The sequence below is a fragment of the Phalacrocorax carbo genome, chromosome 10, assembly GCF_963921805.1.
Source record: "Phalacrocorax carbo chromosome 10, bPhaCar2.1, whole genome shotgun sequence".
Classification (NCBI taxonomy): domain Eukaryota; kingdom Metazoa; phylum Chordata; class Aves; order Suliformes; family Phalacrocoracidae; genus Phalacrocorax; species Phalacrocorax carbo.
The window spans coordinates 23,231,993-23,254,606 of record NC_087522.1 but is presented as its reverse complement, the minus strand read 5'-3'; the positions used below and the strand labels follow the sequence as shown (position 1 = coordinate 23,254,606).

At 43.6% G+C, this 22,614-nt stretch overlaps 3 protein-coding genes across 9 annotated transcripts in view; all 3 read left to right on the top strand.

The window, feature by feature from the left end:
• Positions 1-7,124, top strand: part of MAPKBP1 (mitogen-activated protein kinase binding protein 1) — a 101,052-nt gene extending 93,928 nt beyond the window's left edge. For all 4 annotated transcript variants that reach the window (XM_064462475.1, XM_064462476.1, XM_064462473.1 and 1 more), the window contains 2 exons: positions 1,057-1,142; positions 2,143-7,124. In XM_064462475.1, the coding sequence (XP_064318545.1) occupies positions 1,057-1,142; positions 2,143-2,436 (380 nt within the window). In that variant the 3' untranslated portion in view covers positions 2,437-7,124. The remainder of the gene's footprint in view (positions 1-1,056; positions 1,143-2,142) is intronic.
• A 107-nt stretch (positions 7,125-7,231) lies between these two features.
• Positions 7,232-16,570, top strand: JMJD7 (jumonji domain containing 7). Of its 3 annotated transcripts, none has more exons than XM_064462482.1 (8): positions 7,232-7,339; positions 8,621-8,691; positions 9,789-9,972; positions 10,796-10,852; positions 11,042-11,137; positions 12,954-13,030; positions 14,129-14,288; positions 15,956-16,570. In XM_064462482.1, the coding sequence occupies exons 1-8, from the start codon at positions 7,273-7,275 to the stop codon at positions 16,042-16,044; spliced, it is 801 nt and encodes a 266-aa protein (XP_064318552.1). In that variant the 5' UTR covers positions 7,232-7,272; the 3' UTR covers positions 16,045-16,570. The 3 variants fall into 3 exon arrangements, with proteins under 3 accessions (XP_064318552.1, XP_064318549.1, XP_064318551.1); XM_064462479.1 differs by having other exon boundaries at positions 8,621-8,774; positions 9,719-9,972; XM_064462481.1 differs by lacking the exon at positions 15,956-16,570 and adding an exon at positions 15,498-15,949 and having other exon boundaries at positions 8,621-8,774; positions 9,719-9,972.
• LOC104042797 (acyl-coenzyme A thioesterase 1) lies at positions 16,434-22,205 on the top strand. 2 transcript variants are annotated; one of them, XM_064462478.1, is made up of 4 exons: positions 16,434-16,524; positions 16,619-18,235; positions 19,477-19,679; positions 21,136-22,205. In XM_064462478.1, the coding sequence occupies exons 2-4, from the start codon at positions 17,782-17,784 to the stop codon at positions 21,598-21,600; spliced, it is 1,122 nt and encodes a 373-aa protein (XP_064318548.1). In that variant the 5' UTR covers positions 16,434-16,524; positions 16,619-17,781; the 3' UTR covers positions 21,601-22,205. The 2 variants fall into 2 exon arrangements, with proteins under 2 accessions (XP_064318548.1, XP_009500598.2); XM_009502303.2 differs by lacking the exon at positions 16,434-16,524 and having other exon boundaries at positions 20,998-22,205.
• The last annotated feature ends 409 nt before the right edge of the window (positions 22,206-22,614 follow it).

The window sequence follows — 22,614 nt, the reverse complement described above, 5'->3', positions numbered from 1 at the left end:
GTTGGGTGATTTTGGAACGAAAAATGCAGATGGAAGGATTTGTTCATGCACCTTTGTTCTTTTAGATGTGTTTATGTATAAATAGATGTTTTTCTAGCTGTATTTATTTATACATCATCTAGATGTATTCATAAAATTAGGTAAGGTCCCCTCCAGCCTGTTCAGAGATGATGTTCTTAGAAGTGCAGAAATAATAGTGCTAATGTGACCAAGTTTGTTTTTAGGTAACTAAAGGAAGTCAAGTGGCCTTTGTTCAGGTCTTTGCAAACTGAAGATAACTGCGGATTGTGTGTGTGTGTCTATGTACTTTGTTCATGGTTTATGTCTAACTCGTGAAAGTGTTTATTAAAACATTGCAGGCCTTCAGCTCTGATGCTTTGGAGAGAATATCTGGTGGGGCCGGGCAGAATATGGTGTTCTTCAGTTGCTTGCTTTTGTTTTTCATTTTTGAATTACAGTGTATTAGCAGTGCACATCCTGGGTTGCTCAGAAATGTGATTCTCTTGTGATCGAGTTTGTTTGTTAACACTCCTCTGGACCTCAGTCCTCACTAGAGAACACTGTAATAATTCATTATAATCCTTCATCCTCAGTGCTCCGTTGTACACTGTGCAGAAGATACATGACGGGGAGCATGTAGATTTCTGGCTAGGTGGAAGCTAAATTAGAGGCTCCTCAGATCAGTCCCTTTTGCCGCTAGAAGCCTTCATTCAAACTTGTCTTTAATTATTGAGAATGGCATGGGTAATATGTGAATATCCTTGGTGTAACAAAAATGTGCAATCTGAGAAAAAACGTTGACTTTGGAGAGGCTAAAGACTGGAAAACCAGGGACATTTGAAACAAGCAGCATCTCTAGGTAGTATGAAGGAAAGCTAACGTAGGACTTGCCTGTTGAATGATTGGCTCAAACCAGCCCTAAAAACTCAATGAGAAGTGTGTGCACATGGTCTTTCAAATAGATATTTTTTAAAAAAAATGTTTTCTTACCCAACTGTGAGATATTAGATTGTGTCTGTGCCTTAGTTTGTGTTTTTATTTTTTCCTCCCCTTCAGAATCGTGCATCAGCATAGAGCAGTGTGAGCACGTGGTGTCCGAGCTCCAGGACAGCATGCGCAAAGCCATTCATCTTTACCGCGTGGTGAGTGACCTCGGACACAGGCTCTGGTACAGCAGGTTGGCTTTACAGCCCACGAGCATCAAATGTATGTCCTTACTGGCTCAAGGTGTTCTCTTGACTGGGTGTTCAGTGACGCAAGCTGCCTGGTTGTCCACTTGACTGCACCTTAAGCTTGAACCAGGGATGCAGGAGCTCCTGATTTCCAACTTTTAGATTCTCCAATGGCTTGCTATGGTTCTCTGAGCAAATTAACTTTTCAGTCTGTGTAGCATCTCTGTAAACTGAAGACAACAGTACGCTCTTTTTCAAAGGGGTATTAGGGAATTAGTTAATATTTATACAGTGCTTGAGAGATATGAAATATTATAGGAGCTTTTAGTTTTATTATCCCCATCTGTTCTCTGTCTTTGATGCCTGGGAAAAGGATTAGCAAATGTGAGACATCATGGGAATCCAGCTGTGAAAGGGAACGTGCAACCACTCGCCTGTCCCTCTCACTGCCAGACCAGAGTTACATGCAGAGCAATTTCACAGCTCTTTGTTTCTTTGATTAGCACTGATCTGTCAAGCCTCCAGTAATGAGCTTGAAGCTTCCACAGTGAGCTTCTGCCATGTGGTCCTCTGCAGCTCTGGCCTTAGTGCTTGCGTTCGCTCTCTGACCTCGCTCTGTTCCTGGGACAAGCTGCACCTGGCAGACAGGAAGAGGAGGCGGCTGTGGCCCTGTGCCGCCGCTGGGGAACAGAGCACCTCCCAGTAGAAGGGGAACACTACCCAGAAACGTGCTTCCCATCTCTATCCTATTGGAGTAGTGCCTCTGGATTTTGTGCGAGTAGCAGTATTGGATGCACACCCTGCTCTATGGCTAAATTGGCAGTCTTGAATGTTGAAGAAAAGGACACTTGAGTGGTCTGCAAATCTTCCCTTAAGGGCTGAAACTACTTCTTACTTGGTGCTCTACCTAAAAACCCCAATGCATTCTTTTTTTTGTTTGTTTGTTTTACTTTTCCCTCTCTCTTTTCAGGTGATAAATGATATGGAGTCTTCTACTGACAAAGATAAAATAGCAGGCCTCCTGACAGAAACATTTTCCTCCATGAAGAAAGAATTGGATTCTCTGAAGGATGAGGAAGAGCTTCCACAGGTTAAGGAGGTACTGGTGAAGCCACAAGATACCAGCAGCGCACTGAATGAGGGATGTGGTGCCAATCTACCAAGTCCCAAGAGTCTGGGAGATGAGCAGACACTAGCTTTGCTGGAACAGTACTCAGAGCTATTGTTACAAGCTGTGGAACGACGCATGGACAAAAAACTCTGAGAGGGGTGGCTTTCAGGTGTTTGTGAACACACAGAAATAATCCCAAGAAGAGGACCACAGAGAGCGCTTCGGACCGATGCTATCATTGCACTGGTCTAGGGCTGGTGGGGACACCTTTATAAATTGATTTCCTCAGGCCCCTACAACTGACTTGCTCTAATTCTTAGCGATGTGCTGGCCACAATTTTAGTATTTTTTTTTTCCCCAAAGGTCTTCAACTTCCTGTCTCTAGACAAAGTCTTGAAAGAGGAGTTTGGAGAATTCACCTTGAAATGTCTTCATAGCCAGGAGGTCAGGATGTTTGGCACCTAAAGAAACAAAGAAAATCCAGTGTATCCAAGAAATTCTGAACTGCTGACTAAAAACAAAGGAGTCCAAGTGAAGCCAATCTCTTCCTCTCCAAGGCTTCATGAGAATCAAGAAGCAGACTTTTTATGGGTTTATTTATTAATTTATTTTTCTGACTTGCTCTATGTCACATTTGTGGCTGTTATCTTTGTCCTTTAACAAAAACTGTCAGTCCCTTTGCCATATCCCAGCGAGAAACAATCTCTGTATTATAAACCCCCAACAGGGAGACAGGCTGGAGTGTCTGTGCAATTAATGAACTATTTTCTGCTTAAATCTTGTCTTGCTAGTCTGTTCTTTTCCTGCCTTAGTTTTATTACCTGGTGTAATCCTGCTGTTGTCATGACAACCCTGTCTGCTTTTTTTCCTCCTTTCAAGACAGTCCCCACACTGTGTTTTATCTGAGTTCACCTCTGGGGGGAAGGCTCTGCAACCCTTGGACCATGCTTTGGAGATTATTTAATGAATTCAGTAGTGGTATTTTTAATCTGGAATTTGACATTATATTGATACTTCAGACTAGGTTTTCTGCAGCCATTTTAAAAACGGGATTTAGATACAAATATGAAAGTTTGTTTCAGCTACCTGTCATGATTAGGAATTGGACCGTGACTTTGATGTTATCATGCCTGGGAAATTTTGGGTGATGATTTATTTGTGGAGAAGTGACATGGAAAAGCTGGTTTCCATCTCTTACAGTGTAACTCTGGATTCGAGAGATCTTCAGTGCAACAGCTCATTCATGTCATTTGTTCGTTTCACTGTGACAGGAAAATGTTTTCTTCTTCCTTGTCCAGGAAAATGGAATACTTACATCCCAAGGAAGCTGTGATTCTCTTACCTTTTGTAAAGCTATTTCAACTACCCACAGAAAATGGTTTCCCAAAAACTTCAATCAAGATATTCTGGGATGTGATTACCACCCTTTCCCCTGCCCCCAGCCTGCTTTTCATGAATTTCTCATCTGAGAAAAAGAAAGTTTTCCCTTCTTGCATTTCTGTGTGCACCCTGTGGAGCTTCTCTAAGCCCATGCTAACTTGTGCTTGTTGTGGCTTAAAACTGTCCAGTGATTTTTATTTTTTTTTTTGGTCAATAATAAGCTAAGAAACAAAAATTGAAATGAATTTTTTCAGCACCTTCCCCTTTACTCTCACTTCTTTCCATAACAGGGATGGATATACAAAATGCTTTATTTCTTCCTCCATCTCCAGTTTGTCTTCTATTTATTTTAAGGCAGAGCGGTGTAACCCCAGTTTATCTAACTAATGCAAGCAGCAACCTTTCAGTAGGAGAGAGACTGCTAGCATCTTGGAAGTCACTCAAAGGTAGCCAGACTTCATCACTTGGTTTCACAGGTTTCAGGCTTGAAGAAGCAGTTTTCTTTCATTTTACTGTCCTGGCTGTCATCTCTCTGAAACCTTGTGGCACTCAGAAATGTGGTCTGTTGACTTCTTGTCTTTCTGTGACTGGAGATCTGCAGTGCAGCCTTTTTTCTACTGGGCTGGCCAGGCTGGTGTAGGACGACCTATTTCTTCCAGATAACTCCGGAAGGGCTAGATAATCTGCAGTCCTTGCTCTCCCCCTAACAGGTTTGCTGGCTGATCGCCACTTCAGAGTGCTCAGGAGTTGGCATTACGGGGAGCACTTTGAGAGCTTTTCAGCTACTTTTTCCTGTAATTTAAACCTGCCTAATCATGTTTCAGGTGTCCTTGCTAACCTTTCCTTCCATGGGCTTGTACTGAAACTTTACAAGTGTTATTTTCTAGTCCTGTCCTAGCATTGCACTAGGCTGGATCAGCTGGTGTGCTCAGCCCTGTGGGCAGCTTCTTGCACAGACAGGTTTTGCAAAGGAAGGCGGGCTGAAAACCAGAGAGAAAATTTCTGGCAGTTTCCTTGAGTGACAAGGTGTGCTGGAGATGCCGTGAGTGCAGTGGATGATGGTGGTCATGTTGAGTCTGTGATGGAGTTAGTGTGGGTCAAGCTTGCTTTTGAGGTGGATTAGTTCCTCCACTTTCAGACTGTGAACATATGTCCTAGTATACAGGAAATTTCTTGCCGTACTGGGGCCACAAGACACTCAGGTAAAATAGCAGTCCCTTCAACCCAGGTATCTTTTGGTACTGGCGATAATGGTTTGAGGGTCCTTTATATTACTTCCCTGTGCAATTTTATTCCATTTTATTATTTAAACTTTGAGGCAGTGACAAAAAGGGTCAGAGATGCTACGTAAGAGCCAGTGGCAAGAATGAAAATCCCATTAAAGAGCAACAACCAGTGAAGCTGGCGAAGAGATATGAAAGAAAGCTCCTCGGAAATGAGTCGTGTGAAGCAAATCTGATTTTTAAGCTGATCAGGGTGTGTTTTGCTTCCTGGAATGGCTTTTGCTTGGGGTCATAGCTGCATACAGGAAACCAGAGGTAAAAATCTGATCAGAATGACGGTAAGAGAAGCGCTGAGCAAGTAGATCAGCTGGAGGATGGTTGTGTAGTTTAAAATAAATTAGAATAGTATATGTAGGACACACAGGAAAACAGAGTAGAGGTAGAGGTAGTCTTGGCCTGAGGAACATCATTTGGCTAATACCTGTGAAAGATATAGTACAGAAAGGCTTCAGGAAAGTAGATTTAGGACTGAGATGGTGATCTGTAATTGGAGAGTGAATTGGAAGGGGTTTGTTTTTAAATATGTCCTATTGGGCCTCTTGTTTCTTTGTTTGCTGTCCTCTAAGCAACTGTTTTTTCTTAGAAGGCAAAGTTGTGAGCTGTTTGCTGAAGGCTTGGATGTTAAAAATTGAGTAGTGGAAGCCCAGTAAAGCAGCTGCTGGTGCCACAAGTTCGTTGCTCAGAGGGGTGAGGAGATAGTGTTGCTCTTTATAATTTGAGACTGATCCAACTGATTCTTCCCTGCTAACTTCCTATTGCTGGCAGTAGGAAATATTCCTAAAAATACTAGTTTACAGAGCAAAGAGAGCGTAAATGTGTTACATTTTGTTGCGCTTTGTGAATATGTTTCACCACAGGCTGTCCATTGGGCCAGGTAGAGAAATATTGAATGGCAACTGCCTGGGAAGTGAAGAGGCTTGTGGGAGGAGGTAATAAACTTGAGTCTATCCCTCTTACTGGTTTATGTGGGTGGTAGCATAGGCACAACCAGGTATCTGTATTAAGACGAGTTATTTGTTTACCTTAAAGCCTGAAAAATAATTTGGATCTACGTGTCCTCTTTACGTACGTTTTGTTCCCTCCAGCCCAGCATTCCTGGTCAAAATGAGAATAGTTATTGGTTTGTTTTGGGTTCGCCCCCCCCCCCATCTTGTAAATAGTATTACTTTGCCTGTGGGACCCCTTGGTTCATTCTTGGCCCCTCTGAACTGGTGCAGTAGGAAAGGCTGTAACCTGAGAGGGCAGAAAACACTGTTTTATTTTCTGCAGCAGGCAGGGTAACACCTTCCTCCTCCTCCTCACCTAGCACCCAGGAGCTGTGTGTATGGGAGCCTGTGTTTCTTCCTCTCTCAGGTTGTCCTCTCCTTTTCATGCAACCTCCCAGGTGATGGTTGGGGCAGGCCTTACAGCAGCCCCCTCCCCAGTGCCCTCTTTTGCAGACTTCATCGTGACTCAGAGGAATTGGGACATTTCTTTCTGGGAGTAGACACTTTTTTTTTTTTTAAGAAAGAATATGTATATAATTATATATAAGAAAAAATCAAATACAGGTATTTACACACCATTTGTGAATTCATGCATGCAGATGGTGTCTCCCATCACCCCACCCCATCAGATGTGTAGCATCCAGGATAAATGACAAAAACCTTGTTAAAATAATAGGTCATACAGCAGCCCGCGAGAGCAGGTGCTTCCTTCTCTGGGTAAGACCAGCATATCCCATATTTCAAATCATTCGTGTAGATGACACGGGGCGGCTGGGACCGTGTTTGGATGGGTGAAATGCAGCGGGGGGGAGATGCGTGGGGCAGCAGATTTAGGAATAAGCCATGTCCACTCCCCACACCTTGCGTGTGCCCTAGGCACCAGGCGGGCAACTCTTTCCCTCTGTTCTCCAACACTGCCCTTTTCCTTCACCCATTTTAGAAACAAAACAAATCCTTCCTGCTTTATTTATAAAATGTGTGTTTTTATACTTTTGGCTTTAGGTAAAATAATCCTTTAAAATGTTGTTGTTTTTTTTTTTTAATTAATTTGGAAAAAGGTAATAAAAATCGTTTGGGTTTTTTTTTTTTTTTGCACTATGAGGCTCCATCCGGCAGCCGTTTTTAACTCTGTATTCATTTGTACTCCGTGTCTTAAAACTGTTTCAATAAAAATGTGATCATTTGTTATCAAGCTGCTGCTGAGCTGCGCCACCCGCTCGCGCACAGCCCTCGGGATTGTATTTTTCCAGGGGCGGGAGCAGAAAGGGAGGCCGCGGCGAGGCGGTGCCTCTTCCTCCACCTCCTCTTCCTCCTCCTCCTTCCTGCGCCGGGGCCAGGCCATGGCGGAGGGCGCGGCGCTGAGGGCCCTCCGGGGCTGCCTGGCCGCCTTCCCGCGGGAGGCCCGCGGTGAGCGCTGGGCCGGGGCCGGAGGGAGGGCAGGGGCCTGGGCGGGATGGAGGGAGCGGCCGGGCCCCAGCCCGCCCTGCGGGAGGGAGAACCGAGCCCCGGGCGCCTGGGCGCCCTGGTTGGGCCGCAGCAGCTGCCAGCGGCACCTGCAGGGCTTGCACTGGAGCACCCGGTGCCAGTGTGCCCTGGCGGCCAGCCGTGCCCTGGGCTGCATCAGGCTCTGTATTGCAGCCGGTCGGGGGAGGGGATTGTCCTGCTCGCTCTGCACTGTGTGCGGGTTTGGGCGCCATGGTACAATAAGGATATAAAGCTGCTGGAGAGTGTCCAGAGGAGGGCCACGAACTTGGTGAAGGGTTTAGAGGAGAAACCGTATGAGGAGCAGCTAAAGTCACTTGGTTTGTTCAGCCTGGAGGAGACTGAAGGGAGACCTCATCGCGCTCTGCAGCTTCCTCACAAGGGGAGGAGGGGCAGGCGCTGCTCTCTTCTTGCTGGTGACCAACGCCAGGACCCGAGGGAATGGCAGGGAGATGTGCCAGGGGAGGGTTAGGTTCGATATTAGGAAAAGGTTCTTCCCCCAGAGGGTGGTGGAGCCCTGGGACAGGCTCCCCAGGGAGGCGGTAACGGCACCAAGCGTGATGATATTCAAGAAACCCGTGGACAACGCCCTCAGAGACATGGTGTGAATGTGGGGGTGTCCTGTGCAGGGACAGGAGCTGGACTCAATGATCCCTGTGGGTCCCTTCCAACTCAGGATATTCTATGATCCGCCCTCCTACTCTTGTTTTCAGCCAAATATTTCCAAGGTGAAGAAAAAGTAGAAAGGCCGCTGCAAAAAAGAAAACACAACTCAAGAAAATCGCCCTTTTAGGTTGTTTTCCTACATACAAAATAGCAAAACAAAGCACTATTCCAGCATTCAAAAACCCTCCTGTGATACCATCTCCGTATTGAAGGTGCATTTCCTGTAACCTATGTCCTTTGTGCCCACTTTCCTGTGGGCACATGGTGTCGTCACCCGTGGGATGAGCTGTGACTGATAGCTGGGGAGTAGCCGGGTGACGGCCTGAGGTATCCATTTGGCCCCAAAACCCTCTGGGTTAAAAGCCTCTGGATTTTAACAGAGTGATTTATTGAGCCAGCGGGGATGCTGCTTGCTTTCAGTTGGTGTGGTTGAAGCTGGTTCTTCTTCAACTGAAGCTTCAGTTGAAGCTGGTTAGTGTGCTAGCAGAGGGCACTTCTCTCAGGATGCTGCGTAAAACTGTGTCTCATTTGCCCGGACAGAGCTGGGGTCGTTGGAGTCCATACCCTATCTTGATAGGCCTCCGTCCCCGCTGGAGTTTTATCGAGAATGGGTGAGTCCGAATAAACCTTGTATAATTCGGAATGCTATCAGCCACTGGCCGGCTCTGAAGAAATGGACCTCAGCGTACCTCAGGTATTAACCAGCTTTGGAGCAGGGCTGGTGGTCAGTTTTGGTTGACCTCAGTAAAAGACTCTTCGTTAATCTTTGTTTTTATCTGTAAGATTAGCTTAGATTCCTTCATGCATCTGTATGAGGTGTTCAGTCTTGCCAAACTCAGGTGTAAATTTCTTCCTGGAAACGTACTGTCCTGACCAGTTCCGATAGGAACTTGCAGTGTGCAGGGTGGGTGTTTTGGCTGTGCAGCCAACAGGCTGGGCTCTCGAAACCAGTTCCGCTGTGTTCTGGCTAGTGCTCCACCCTGTAGCCTCCCAGTTGGAATGGGGCTGTAGAGCTGTAAGAACAGGCTGACTTCTTTCTGATGGAATACACCTTGGTGGTGTTGTGTTTTTTTTTTTCAAAAAAGATGAGCATTTTAATGACTAATATTTTTTTTAAGTTCTCTTTTGAGAGAGGATTTCTGATTAGGCCTAAAATCTATGGGTTTAAAATTAAATGTCTCACAGAAATAAGGGCTGTTAGCCTCACAATGTCTGTGTCTGTCAGTCTCTGTCTGCCCTTTCTCCCTCCTCAATTGCTTTTGAACATATGGCCGCCCAGATTCGGCTGGGTTGAGTGGTCCTGAGAATATCAGGCTCTGCCATGATTCATGGAAAGAAGTGGATGAAGAGGGCCCTCTGTCTGCACGGAGGAAAAAGCAGCTCCTTAGTGAACTCGCCTGTTAGACACAGAGAATTTAGAGAGTTGAAAGATACTACGGTTGCCTTCACATGGAGCAATCAGAGCAGAATGCCAGAGACCTTATCAGACAGTAGAAAATCTAGTCTAGAGACACCCATTCATGGAAAGCCAGGCTTCTTTCTTTTGCTGGCCATAAAACATGTTCTTTTTAAAGTATCCAGTGTCCAATATATGGGCCAGTTGCAGGTCTGGCTATAAACCTTTGATTTATTTTGCAGGGAGGTAGTAGGCCCCAAGGTAGTGAGTGTGGCAGTAACACCAAATGGTTATGCAGATGCGGTGTTTCAGGACCGTTTTGTCATGCCAGAGGAGCGCCAAATGCCTTTCATGGACTTTTTGGACATTGTGGAGAAGAAAGTGACCTCTCCCAACATATTCTACGTGCAGAAGCAGTGTTCAAACCTCACTGAGGAATTCTCTGAACTTGTCTGTGATGTACAGCCTGACATACCATGGATGAGTGAGGCACTTGGTAAACCTTCTGTTTCTCCTATATTTAGTAAATATTTTATAGAGAGCTTAAAAACAATCATGCTAGGAACATGGTGAATGTTTGTTCTGTTCCTGGATGCCCCAGCTCAGTTCGGTTTGATCCCCTTAGAAAATAGAAGTGATAAAATACTTAATAATAGAGTATCCAAGTTTTGGGTTTGGGTTACTCCAGAATCAGTATCTTGGCTGTGTGTTGGGACCACTGCAACTGAAACAATGTGGTGATAGTGCCATATAGCACTTCTTTTCATATAGTGGCTTTTCTCTGATTTAGAGTCCTGTTTTGCCTCAGATTCATGCTGTTGTTCCCAAAGCTAGCATAACAAATGAGTGGAACAACACACAGCTCCCACCTCCTTTGGTAAAATTACAGCTGTTTGTTTCTAGTTAAGTACTGTTCTGCTTCAGTTGGTTTTTATTTTACAGCATGTCTTTCCTTAAAATGTCAATGAAAATGATTTAGTGTGATCTCACCACCTTTTTTGTATGTAGACATGCTGCGGTTTCTCTGTGAGCTAAGTCTTACAGATTCAGAATGTGGAAACAAAGGGTTGTAACCATCTATTTGGGGATGAATAATACTGTGTCGTGAAGTCTGATGGGCACTGCAGTGGCTTCCACCATAGAAGGAGGTTGCTGTTGTTCACAGCTTGCTATTTGCAATGAAGCCTGTCATAGTTATGAAGGAAGTTAAAGGACAGAATTTGGCAGAAATTGGCAGAAAATTATTTGAAATGCTTTTAAACATGACATTTCAAATTCTTCTTTTGTTGACAATGTTTCTCTATTCCCTAACCATACAGGGAAGAAGCCTGATGCTGTGAATTTCTGGCTTGGGGAATCAGCTGCTGTGACATCTTGTACGTATTGTATGGTGCTGTAAATACTCTGTGTGCTTTCAGCACAGGTTTAAGCAGGCTTGTTTTGAGTTAGTGGCTCAATAATAAGAGGACAAGCTGACGCTTTCAGCCTACTGTAGTTTCTGATGTAGAGAAGGAAGTAACACTGATTTTCTCTCTTTCCCCACATCTCTCTCTTTTCGATCCTAGTACATAAAGATCATTATGAGAACTTGTACTGTGTGATATCTGGAGAGAAATATTTTCTACTGCATCCACCGAGTGACCGTCCCTTCATCCCATATGGTACGTAATTTACTATGCAGTATGTCTGGGAGTTGGAAGGAAGAGAGAATAAAATACTGAAAGATATGAAAAAGGAAGCAGAGATAATATATTGATGTTTATGCAGTGTTACGCTTGCCAGTGTGAACAGAAATCTCTTCTATTTTGTGCTGCAGATAGATTGTAATACAAACATTATGCTGAGGTCAGGTTTTCCAGTCCTGTAAAGTAATAAGTTCATTGCTACTCATAGCAATCTCTTCAGCTTTAGAATATTTAAATTATTTAAGCATCTTGTCAGTGTTGCGTGTCATCTTTGACGTTTAATAGGTTTGGATTCTGGCTGCTCATTCTTTTCTCTAGGAAAAAGGCCAGGAAGCTGAAAAATAAGTTGTAATTTAATTAAATATTCAAGTTACTAACAGAAACTCTGAAAACTGGAGAAAGGAAAAAAGAGATTCTTATGGCAGCATTGCTTCGCATTACCTATTTTCTATTTCTTTATGTTGCTTTCCTATGTGCACAGTAATAGTTTGTTATGTTGCAGTGTCGTCTAGGCGATGGACAGCTTGAGTTTACACCTCATAAAATAAGACTTTATTTTCCCATTCCTTGACTTTCAAACCTCCAGATTAAGTGAATGTAGAATGCTGTATGACACTAATATTATTTTGCCTAGATATGTGCGATGCTACAATATTTTATTTATACCGGTCTTATTTTGTTTACCACCTTCAAGTCATAGAATCATAGAATGGTTTGGGTTGGAAGGGACCTTTAAAATCATCTAGTCCATCCCCGCTGCCATTAACTACACCAGGTTGCTCAAAGCCTCGTCCAACCTGGTCTTGAACACTTCCAGTGATGGAGCATCCACAACTTCTGTGGGCAACCTGTTCCAGTGTCTCACCACCCTCGATGTAAAAAATTTGTTCCTTAGATCCAGTCTAAATCTGCCCTCTCTCAGGTTGAAACCGTTGCCGTTTGTTGTGTCACTACAGGCTTTGGTAAAAAAGTCTTTCTCTGTCTTTCTTATAAGCCCACTTTATATATTGAAAGGTCACAATAAGGCTTCCCCAGAGCCTTCTCGTCTCCAGGCTGAACAACGCCAACTGTCTCAGCCTTTCTGCATAGGAGAGGTGGTGTCACATGTATGTGAAAGTATGAAATACATGCGTATCGTGAGGCATACTTTGTAAAACAAATCACCGTTAAGGCATAGACAGACATAATGCTTACGTTTTATAGTGTGTAGTAAAAAGACGACGCCATCTTTTGAACATCAGATTAATGGAGAGAAACTCTCTCAAGGGAGGGCTTAAAAAGCCACATGTGCTGAAGCAAGGAAAGAAAAAGCAGCCTGCAGTTTCTGAAGCAGTTGATGAGCCCATTGGATAAAATTAGAAGTGAAAGGCTGGCCACAAGTCACTAATAACTCTTGTGAGTGCTATCTTGCTAGGCTGACCTAAGAAGAAACACCAGAATATAGAACAATGTTTAAGTCAGGGATGCATTTATGACTCTGAAAGGGAAACAAGACAGTTGCTGGAACAAAAGGACCAGGAGTAAAATGTTTTTCGAGGGGAATAATTCCTGTGAATAAAGAAGGTTGGAATTCCAAACAGGAAGGCAGTTCTGTATTCAGACTGACTTTAAAAAAAAATTAAGAAACTGGATAAAAATTGAAATAGGCAGAGGGAAGGACAGTGAGGACAGTAAGCTGAAAATGGTTTTGTCTTAGTTGTTCTTTTACTTGGTGAAAGTGTGACATGCCCTGCCATTAGTTTCTCTGAGTACTACTCTGAGTTGTATCATTTAATTCTTTCTGTGGTTCCAGAGCTCTATCAGCCAGCAACCTACCAGGTATCAGAAGATGGCTCATTCCAAATTGTGGATGAGAAGAGTGCAGATAAGGTAAAAAGGATATAAAGAACACAATCAATCCAGTAAAGATAGTTTTGGGCAATGCTGAGCCCTCAAACTGAGCATATTGGTTGATATTTAGAAATCCCTCATTACTGGAAAGAGAATGCCCAGATATTTATCATGTATTTTACTATTCTCTAAGGATACCTAGCTTTCAGAAAAGGTTTTTACTGCACACCTGAAACCATTGATATCACAAACTGTCTTCCTTGCACCAAACGTAAATAGATCCAGTAAAGGACTTTTAAATGAATCAACAATAAAGGAATTTATTTCATTAAGCCTAAAAAAGGACTCCTCTGCATTCGCTTTCCTTTGGCCCTCTACCTAGGGCTAGGTTTTGCTCTACAACAGTATCACCCAGTGCAATAAAACGTATCTGTCTCAATCAGTAAATTGTGTTTTCTTAGTCGTAGCAATATTTATCTGATTAAAATGTATAGATCTGGAAGCACTTTACAATAACTCAGTAGCCTTTTATATCTAATCTCTCTCCTTTTGCCTCTGCAATGTGTGACTAATGCTATAGCTGAACTTGAGCTGGGGCTTTATCTCTGTTCCCAGAGTGGTGCTTGTGGAATCTCATGGGAGCATTCATGTAACAGTAAGGTGGAGTGCTGAGGTTTATAATTCTGTAGGGCATAGAAGAAATGAATGCAGGCAAGAGGGATTTCCCAGCGGGAAAGTGGAGTTTAGTTGCTGGGAATAAAATTAGACCAGAGAGCTTTAGAAGAAGAAATGAATTTCTAAAAAGAGTGGTGCAGATAAAATACTCAAGTACTGAACATAGGGGGAACAAGTGAGTTAAGGGGATGGAGGTATTTTGAAAGTGTACTGTGAGACTGAAATTTCATGGCTGACATTCAGCACCTTTTCCCTAATTAGAAATGCTTTACTGAAGAAGGCAAATTTTTGCATCCTTGACCTATTCCTAGCTGAATGTGGAAAACTGTGTTGCTGTATGTGTTTTGCCAGGCAAAGTACATGTTTTGTAACCTAGTAGTTTTGGTTATCTGTTGTTTTTCTGGAAGCTTGCTGGAATTCTTTGCCAGGGTCAGTACCATATACATACCCTTTTGCTTTTAGGTACCCTGGATCCCCCTGGACCCATTGAACCCAAATCTGGAACAGTATCCAGAGTATGCTCAGGCAAAACCTTTGCAGTGTACAGTGAAAGCTGGTGAGATGTTATACCTGCCTTCCCTCTGGTTCCATCATGTTCAGCAATCACATGGCTGTATAGCAGGTAAAATACACAGTGTTCCCAGATATTATTTTTGAACTGTGGTGGGTGTGCAGCTACAGCAAAGCATAACTGGGACCGAAGGTCCCTTTCACCATCTACCTCCCCTCAGGAGGAAAGAGCAATCTTGGCAGATACTATGGGGCTACCTCCTTGCAGTCTTTTTTTCCCTATAATTCATAGCCTTGTTGGTAAGTGCTAGGGATGTAGCAGAAGGAGAAGTCTTCCTAGTTGTCAGTTCTGGAGAAGGATAGCTAATTCAGTGATTATGATCCAGTTTCTGTTTATAACATGGAGCTAAGCAGTTTGTCTGCCTAGCCTGCTAACTGCAAGTTGGTCATCTACATCTCTTTCACCAAGAAACTGCACGTTGTGCGTGCCGTTATCACATCAGCAAAAAAGGACCTGGGGAAGAAAAGGAAACCAGAAAAGTGTATGAGTTTTAGGCGTGGGTATAGACACAATGTGGAAGATACTCAGTTGTCATGTGAGCTGGAATCTGCTCCGATCCAGTCTCCTACATTGCTGATAAGCCTATGCTTGTGTTACTGTTCCCCTGTGCTTATCAAACGTCTTGTCATCTCTGTCTTCCCAGGATTTGTCATCATCTCTAGCTTTTTTTTTTCCCCCTTCCCAAAGAGAGTTCCAGAATTTCAAGCTCATTTGGTGCAGGTGGAGGGGTGGAGGTGGTGCAAAGTATTATTATATTCTCTAAGTTTTGCAAGGTTTGAGAAAGAGTTTTTTGCTGTCTTTTACCTGGAATGATTCTGTCTGCTCAGGAAGAGTAAATACAGTATTTTGAACAACATAACATAACACTACAGTATTTGTGTAACTGCAAATATTGCAAGCCCTTTTCTTCCAACATTTGCGATACTGTGATAAAAAGACAAGCTAGCAGTAAAGCAGTATTTCTGATTCTTTTTTCCCAGTAGTGTTGCATCAGTCCTTAAAGATCTTTTAGATGAAGTAGAGTTGTTTCCAGTTGCAAGCCCCTGGCCACTCTCTTTTTCTCTGTCTAGCAGAAATGCTAGAGAGTTGAAGAGTTTATTTAGCCTTTAGTCTATTAACTGCACTACAGTCTGTATACACTTGAAAAATCAATATTCTCTGGGCCTGCTCCAGTGAATGTCTGAAGCTGTAGTGTATCCTCCTCCAAGAACCATTGGTACAATATTATACTGCTTGGTTTATTTTTCTTACTTTTTCCAGGAGACACACCAAAATTAAAATGAGAAGCAGAATTAAAGCTAACTGATGACCATTGTGAAGTAGTGGTGAATTTCCCATCCTTTACACCCTCAGAGGAAGAGAAGTTCCCATCCAGATATTAAACTTTGCAGTGCATTTGGTACTTTTTGTCTAAACTGAAGCATATATTTTTTGTTCCTAAACATTTCGCCAGCTTCTGCTCCAAGGAATCACCAGTATTGAGTCTGAAGAGGAGTTGGTTTGGGTTAAGACAGAGTTGCACTGGCAGCTCTGTTAAAGAACTCTAATGTTTGCTTATGTTATTTTTGGCTGTAGTCAAAGATTTGCTCATTTCAGAGTTCAGGCAATAATAAGGAGAAGCCTGTACTAGCTGAACTGTGTAAAACAGTCTGTGAATGTGTTTGTAAACCTTTATATTCTAGCCTTAGAAGTGTTTTTTCCTTTTCTTGTCTCCTCAGTGAATTATTGGTATGACATGGAATATGACCTCAAGTACAGCTATTATCAACTAGTAGATCGTCTCACAAAAATCGTGGGAGTGTTATAGCAGAGGTGGGAGGCTCAAGCTTGTGATTTCTGTGGCTGATGTGATACAATGAACATCTGTGGCTGGAGTACAAACATGATTCAAGTGAAAAGAACTGAACATTAAACTATCATCAACAACGTTTGTCAAACAGATCATGGCTATTTTGTTTGATTTCAGAGTCCAGATCAATTGGCCAGATTTTTTGGCTTGTAAGTAGGTTAGATAACGGCATTTTTAGGTCTTTGCATGTTGCCTCAGTGACGGTGAGCAAAATAAAATTTGAAGGGAGGCAATCCAGGTTTTGGAAATCCCAAAACAGAAGCCATGACTGTTCAGATCTACAGATTGTTCTCATAACAACCCAAGTGGACAAGGAAGAATCTCTTCTGTCACCGACCGGTGCATCAGGCCGCATCAGTCCAACACATGCACTCTGCTTAAGGAAAAAGTCCTGTCAGGTTGTCATTCACTGACTTCAGTGGCTGTGGTGTTTTGATGGTGAGAAATTACAACTTCTGCAATAAAAGGTCAGTTTAAAAGCCTATTTCTGTACTAATTTTTTTTTTTTTTTCAAATGATGTGATGGGTGGAGGACATCTAGGAAGATGTGCAAAGGTCAGTGCTGGCTATTTTCCATGTTAAGCTACATGTTTTTATTTCTTTCCATCATTGTATTTAAATGTATCTACATTCTCTTACATCCTGGATGGTGATTTTAGAGTTGCTTTGCCAGACCTACAGTCAATCTACACATCACCTGTGGTCTCGTGGCATGATGAGTGATTGTGCAGCTTGTAGGCTCGTTGATTGTGTCAGTCCTTTGCTGTTAATTGCTGCCTAACACGTGGTCAGGCAAGTTGTGTGAACCAGGAGCCTATTTCTGCACCCTTAATTCCCATTTGTATTTCCATGGAACAGGATGATACTACTCATGTGTCTGAGACCCACAGGGTAGGACTAGAAGGCTATTAAATATGCGGACATAGCAAAAATGTTGCATTGTTAATTTTGAAAACCAAATATTGGTATTCATCGTGAAATATTCAAACAGTTCCTTAGACATGTTAGCAATCTAGGGGGAAATTTATTTTCCATGTATTAATTAGGAAAATGCAGATACCCTTTAGGCAAGATTGATTATTGTGAAGAAAAAAGAGAATTTTTTTGCTTTGCCTGTTTCTTTTGTTTTTTTAAAGAAGCATAGCTAAAAGCATAAAGCATCATTTTACCTTCTGGCACTTGTCCAAAAATTGCTGAAAACCCAAGGTGGATTAAGGGCAGGCTTTTTTTCATAGCTAGATGAAGATGTGACGTTACTTCATGCTTTCCAGTTTGTTTGTGTTCTTTGTGCCTTGACAAAGGCGCCCAAGGCAGTCCTGCAGTGGAATCTGGACTTTCCGACTGTCGGGGATAAAGGCAATTTGAATATCTCTTTTTGTCACTTCAAGGTTTTTTCTTTAGTCTCTCTCTGTAATCAAAAGTAACACTGCACGCCAGGACAGCTTGTGTCTGAGCAAGTGGATGGTGTTACTGTACCACCCTTAAGCCAGAGTGTCTGTGGGGGAGGCATGCTCTGAACTACATCTCCCAGCAGCCCGTGCTCGCTGCCTGAAGGAAGCTGTCACAGTGGTTCCTCCTGGACTTTGAGCAGGGATTTTAAGTCTGAGAGCGACAGTGTCCTGAGGATCCTGTTTCACGCAGCCCTCTGTCTTGCCACAAAAAAGGGCAGCTCCTCTCCCTGGCAGGAGAGCTGGGATGGCGGTGCGGGTGACGGTTTTGCCTTCCCACAGGTGTCTGTTCGATGACCCTGTGCAGATCTGCGTGGCAGGGCTCCTGCCGCAGCAGGTGGTCACGCTCCGAGCCAGCCTGGTGGATGAGAGCGGGGAGCTTTTCCAAGCCCACGCTCACTATAGAGCTGGGAGCAATGGAGAGCTCGACCTCAGCCACTCCCCAGCACTGGGGGGGAGCTATTCTGGAGTGGAGCCGATGGGGCTGCTCTGGTCTCTGCAGTCTAAAGCGCCCTATAAGCGGCTGGCAAAGAGGAACGTCCTTACCCCTTTCTATGTGGAATTTGAAGTGTATGAGGGCCACATGGAGACAAGCTGCTTGCTGGGAAAATGCACCAATGAACGATGGTTTTTAGGAGAGGGGGTGAAGAGGATTTCGGTCAGAGAAGGTCGTCTGAAAGCAACCCTCTTCCTCCCTCCTGGTGAGTTTTAATTCTGTTTCTGTTTTCCCAGGTGTGACTTACACCACATACTGTGCCCCGTGGCCCCTGGACGCACTCGGCAACCCAGAGCAAAGCCTCAGCTAACAGAGAGCAGGGAGGAGCAGGCATTGCCCAGGGAGGTCAGGTGCTGAGGTGGGGGGGCTGCAGGGAGGGCAGCAGTGGTAACGCAAGGCATGTCCTGTTTGCTCTAGCTGAGGGGATCAGGACCTCTCCTGCAGTGAGAGCTCTGGGGAAAAGTGTGTTTATTTCTTAGCCCTTCTGTTTAGCTGACAGGGTAAAGAGGCCCCTGGTCTTTGGCACAGCTGTGAGGCATGACGGCTCCAGCCATGGAGCGAGGAATGACGAGGTGTGGTGGTAGCTCTGGGCTTGTTTTTCTGTCTCTCATTTTGGCTCAGGAAAAGCCAAAGAAAGAAGTCTCTACCCAGTCGGGCAGCTTGACTGCACAGGATACTTAGGAAGATGGGAAACAAATGAAAAAAGTAAGGTCTTTGATTAAATAGATGCCATATTCCACAGCTCCATATGGAGACAGTGCCAAGATGGGGTCCTGTGTAAAGCTGCTCTGAGCCCGGCACTGTTCATATTCCTTGAGCAGTACTTAAATGTGAATTTCTTGCTCTGTAATGGATGAAAAGTCCCTTGCAGCTGCTGTGACACCAGATCTTGTAAGGGAAGTCTGGCTATAAGAATGGGCAGAGCAGCAGCAGGAAAGGAAGGTCCTATGGCCGCAGGAGGAAAACTGAGAAGCCATGGCATAGTTACCCAGATCCGACTGAAGCCTGAATTGGTGTAGGTCAGTGCTGGCATTTGCAGGTAGATTTTGTAATTGAAGTATTCCCTCCCTGGAAAACCTACTAGCACACTTCCTAAAGAAGTGCAGCTTATGCAGCAATACTGTTTGTTGATCGATCCCTAATGGTCTGAGAACATCTAGGCCAATTTTAGCCAATACTCATGGTGGGAGAAGGATGCCCAACATATGAACTTCCCATAGTGAGTTCCTAAGAGAGAGAAGAACTATCCAAATTAGCGTCCTTATATTGATTGTGTGTGTGCCTGAGAATGAGAACCTCCATGGAAAACTTCAGAGGATATTTCCTTTTGATATCTACTGTCCTGCTATGTGCTGACGGGATGCTACTGAAAGGACAACTTTAGAAACTTTTCTTTTTGAGCATATATACATATATATATACACACACACACCCCTTTCATTGCAGGACCTGGTCCATTCCCCGGACTTATTGATTTGTATGGATCTGGAGGAGGTCTTGTGGAATACAGAGCAAGTCTCCTGGCTAGCAGAGGCTTTGTGACTCTGGCTCTTGCTTATATGGCCTTTGAAGATCTCCCTGCTATGCCAGAGATTCTTGAGCTGGGCTATTTTGAGGAAGCTGTAAACTTTTTGCGGAAGCAGCAGCAGGTAAGAGACAAATTATGAAGCTCATCCTGTTGGAATTACTTTCCAGTTTTGTAATGTGAAATGTCAGATGTCACTGAATGCAGCGAAGTTTCTGAGATGTTAGGAGACAGCATTGTCTGAAAGACAGCGTGATCTGAGAGATGGAAAAGCATGTACCTCAACTCCAGTTTTGCAGGTAGTTGGATAGTTGGTTTTGCACAGCATCCTGTGACAGTCCACTGAGTGTTGTGCAAACTAGTATTTGTTTAAGGTTAAATCAAAGCGGTTCCTGGGCTAGAAGCGCAACACTGCTTAATTTTTTCCCTACTTTTGCATCTTTCAAGATTTTAGAAGAGAAAAAAAAATCCATTTACTTTTTCTACTATTTCTGAAACGTTGCAGACTTTTGATTCTGAGTAAGTTTCACAAGACAGTAATAAAACACTTTAGCAACAGGATCCCTTATAGTTGTAGCACTGGCAAGAGAAGTGTGCCATGTCTTAAGAAACTGGGGCTATATTTGAACAAGTATGTGGGATGAGGAGGACACTTTATAGCAATATATAATCATGCTTAAACAAAATAGACCAAGAGAAATCAAGTAGCATTTAAACTTTGAATGGAATGCTACTTAATGTGGCATTCATTTCACAAAGTTATTTATTTTCTAGCATGTAGAGACCAGGAATAAAGCCAGTGTGAGAGCAGAATATAGCCTTGCTTGTTTGTCTTGTTCATCACAGAGCTCTGAAACTTCCAGAGTATCTTACAAGGCACACATTACAAAATTAATTTGGTGCTAAGAGCTTTGAAAATAAATAGGTTGATTTAAACAGTTGCTGGGCTTACTCAGCCTCAGCTGTAATGAATCTTGTGCACTGCAAAACAAAACAGAAGATAGCAGGTCAGCTGTAGGTGAGTATCAAAAAACAATGGCATGAAAGAAAATCAGTGTGAGTAAACCCATCAAAAACTGGTTTTCCAAAGGGGACCTGAGGAAAGACGATTGAGGGTGTTTGGAAACAGGAGCAGTAAAAGCTACATTACTGAGAGCAAGTGTCGAGACAAGATGTGGAGGGAGCAAAGAGGCTTTGTCTGTAGAGGTCTCCAGGGAGAAAGAGTGTTACAGGAGGAGGAATGTTGAGGGGCTGTACAATTCATAGTCAGTCTTGTGGAGGCTCAGCAAAGGGAGAGATGTGGGAGTGATGTAACCTGAATAGAGAGGGAAGGATAAAATATGGGTGGTCTTAGCTGGGTGAGTGAGGAAGCAGAACTGGAGACATCATGTCAGCCCAGGAAATGAGAAATTGATAATGGTTGTATCATAACTGTGTTTCAGGTGAAAGACACTGGGATTGGCGTTTTGGGCTTGTCTAAAGGAGCTGATCTAGCCCTTTCCATGGCCACATTTCTACCTGGCATCAAGGCAGCTGTCAGCATATCTGGAAGTGGTTTTAATTCTTTCATTCCCCTGCAGGGGGATGGCTTCACTGTTCCTCCCCACCCATATGATTTGAGGAGGATGAAGACCGATGATAAATCTGGCCTAGTAGATTTTTCAGATATCCTAGATGATCACAGGGACCCAGCGACTTGGCATTGCCGCATTCCAATGGAGAGGTCCTTGGCCAAGTTCCTCTTCCTGTCAGGACTGGATGACACAAACTGGAAAAGTGACCTCTATTGCAGGGATGCTGTTCAGCGCCTTCAGCAGCATGGACGGGAAGTGGAGTTTTGCTCCTATTCTGGAGCAGGACACCTCCTGGAGCCACCATACTTGCCTCTGTGCCAGGCTTCAATCCACAAAGTGCTTGGGGTGTTTGTGCATTGGGGAGGGCAATGGAGGGAGCATGCCAAAGCCCAAGAAGATGCATGGCACAGGATACAGGCCTTTTTCTGGCAACATTTGATGGACTCAGACGTCCCTAAGAGCAAGCTGTAGTGGAAGCTGTCAAAGATGCTGACCAGGGTTGGTATTTTGGCTCTCACTGAATCTTGGAAACTCATCCAGAGTTTCCTGCCCTGCTTTCCTCTGAACCCCACTGTTGCACAATTGTTTCTTTTCATTCCCCAATTAATTTTCCATTTTTTAGTTGAATTTTAGTTATCTTCTGGCTCCATCTGCACCATCTGATCTGTCTGTGTGCTGTAGTCATCTGAAAAAAACCCAGCATGCTGTCATGCAGGTAGCATTTGTACTGAGCTATCTTTACCCTCAGACTCCACTGAATTGTTTAGTCTTGCACCTTTAACTAACACTTTCTTGCGACAACACATTAGTATACTCACCTTTCCTCCTGGTATATAATTTTCTCATATTTCTTAGTAAAAAGGTTGCAGCAGTTCTGATCTCACCTAGGTAAAGGGACACTCTTCTGACTTATTCTGAAGTGCAGTGATAACATTTTTTTTCTAGTACCTCAAAAACAGAAGTAGTGAATCTTACCCAGGTTACGCTGGCTGTATCTCCTGCTCTGACTCCAGATAAGTTATGTATCAGTGTAAAGTTTCCACGGCACTACTCAATAAATACAATGCATATGTGTATATGCACAGTTTATTTGAAATTATCTGAATGAAGCCTTCGACTGTCTTTATGCCTGTAAATACACAGGCAGCAATCCTGGTGTAGTCACAAGCTGTTGTTTCACCTGGCTGAAGAATATAAATACAGAAGTCCTCCTCTCCTATTGGTAAGCGGAGTGGTGGATTTTGCAGTAGGGTTCTGCACAGTGCTCAAGATGGGGGTGATACAGATGTGCTAAGTACCTGCTTTTGAATGTTGAAAGTCAGTTTATCCCCATTTTGGGGAGGAAGAATAAAGCTGCTGCTGCTGCTGAGTTCCCAGGAGCCCTGTGGAGTGTGCCGTCTCAGTGGTCTTGCCACTATAGCAGACAACTGTGGGCTCAGTGACAGCTAGGAAATGCCACTCTTCGGAGAGGACTGACCTTGCCTT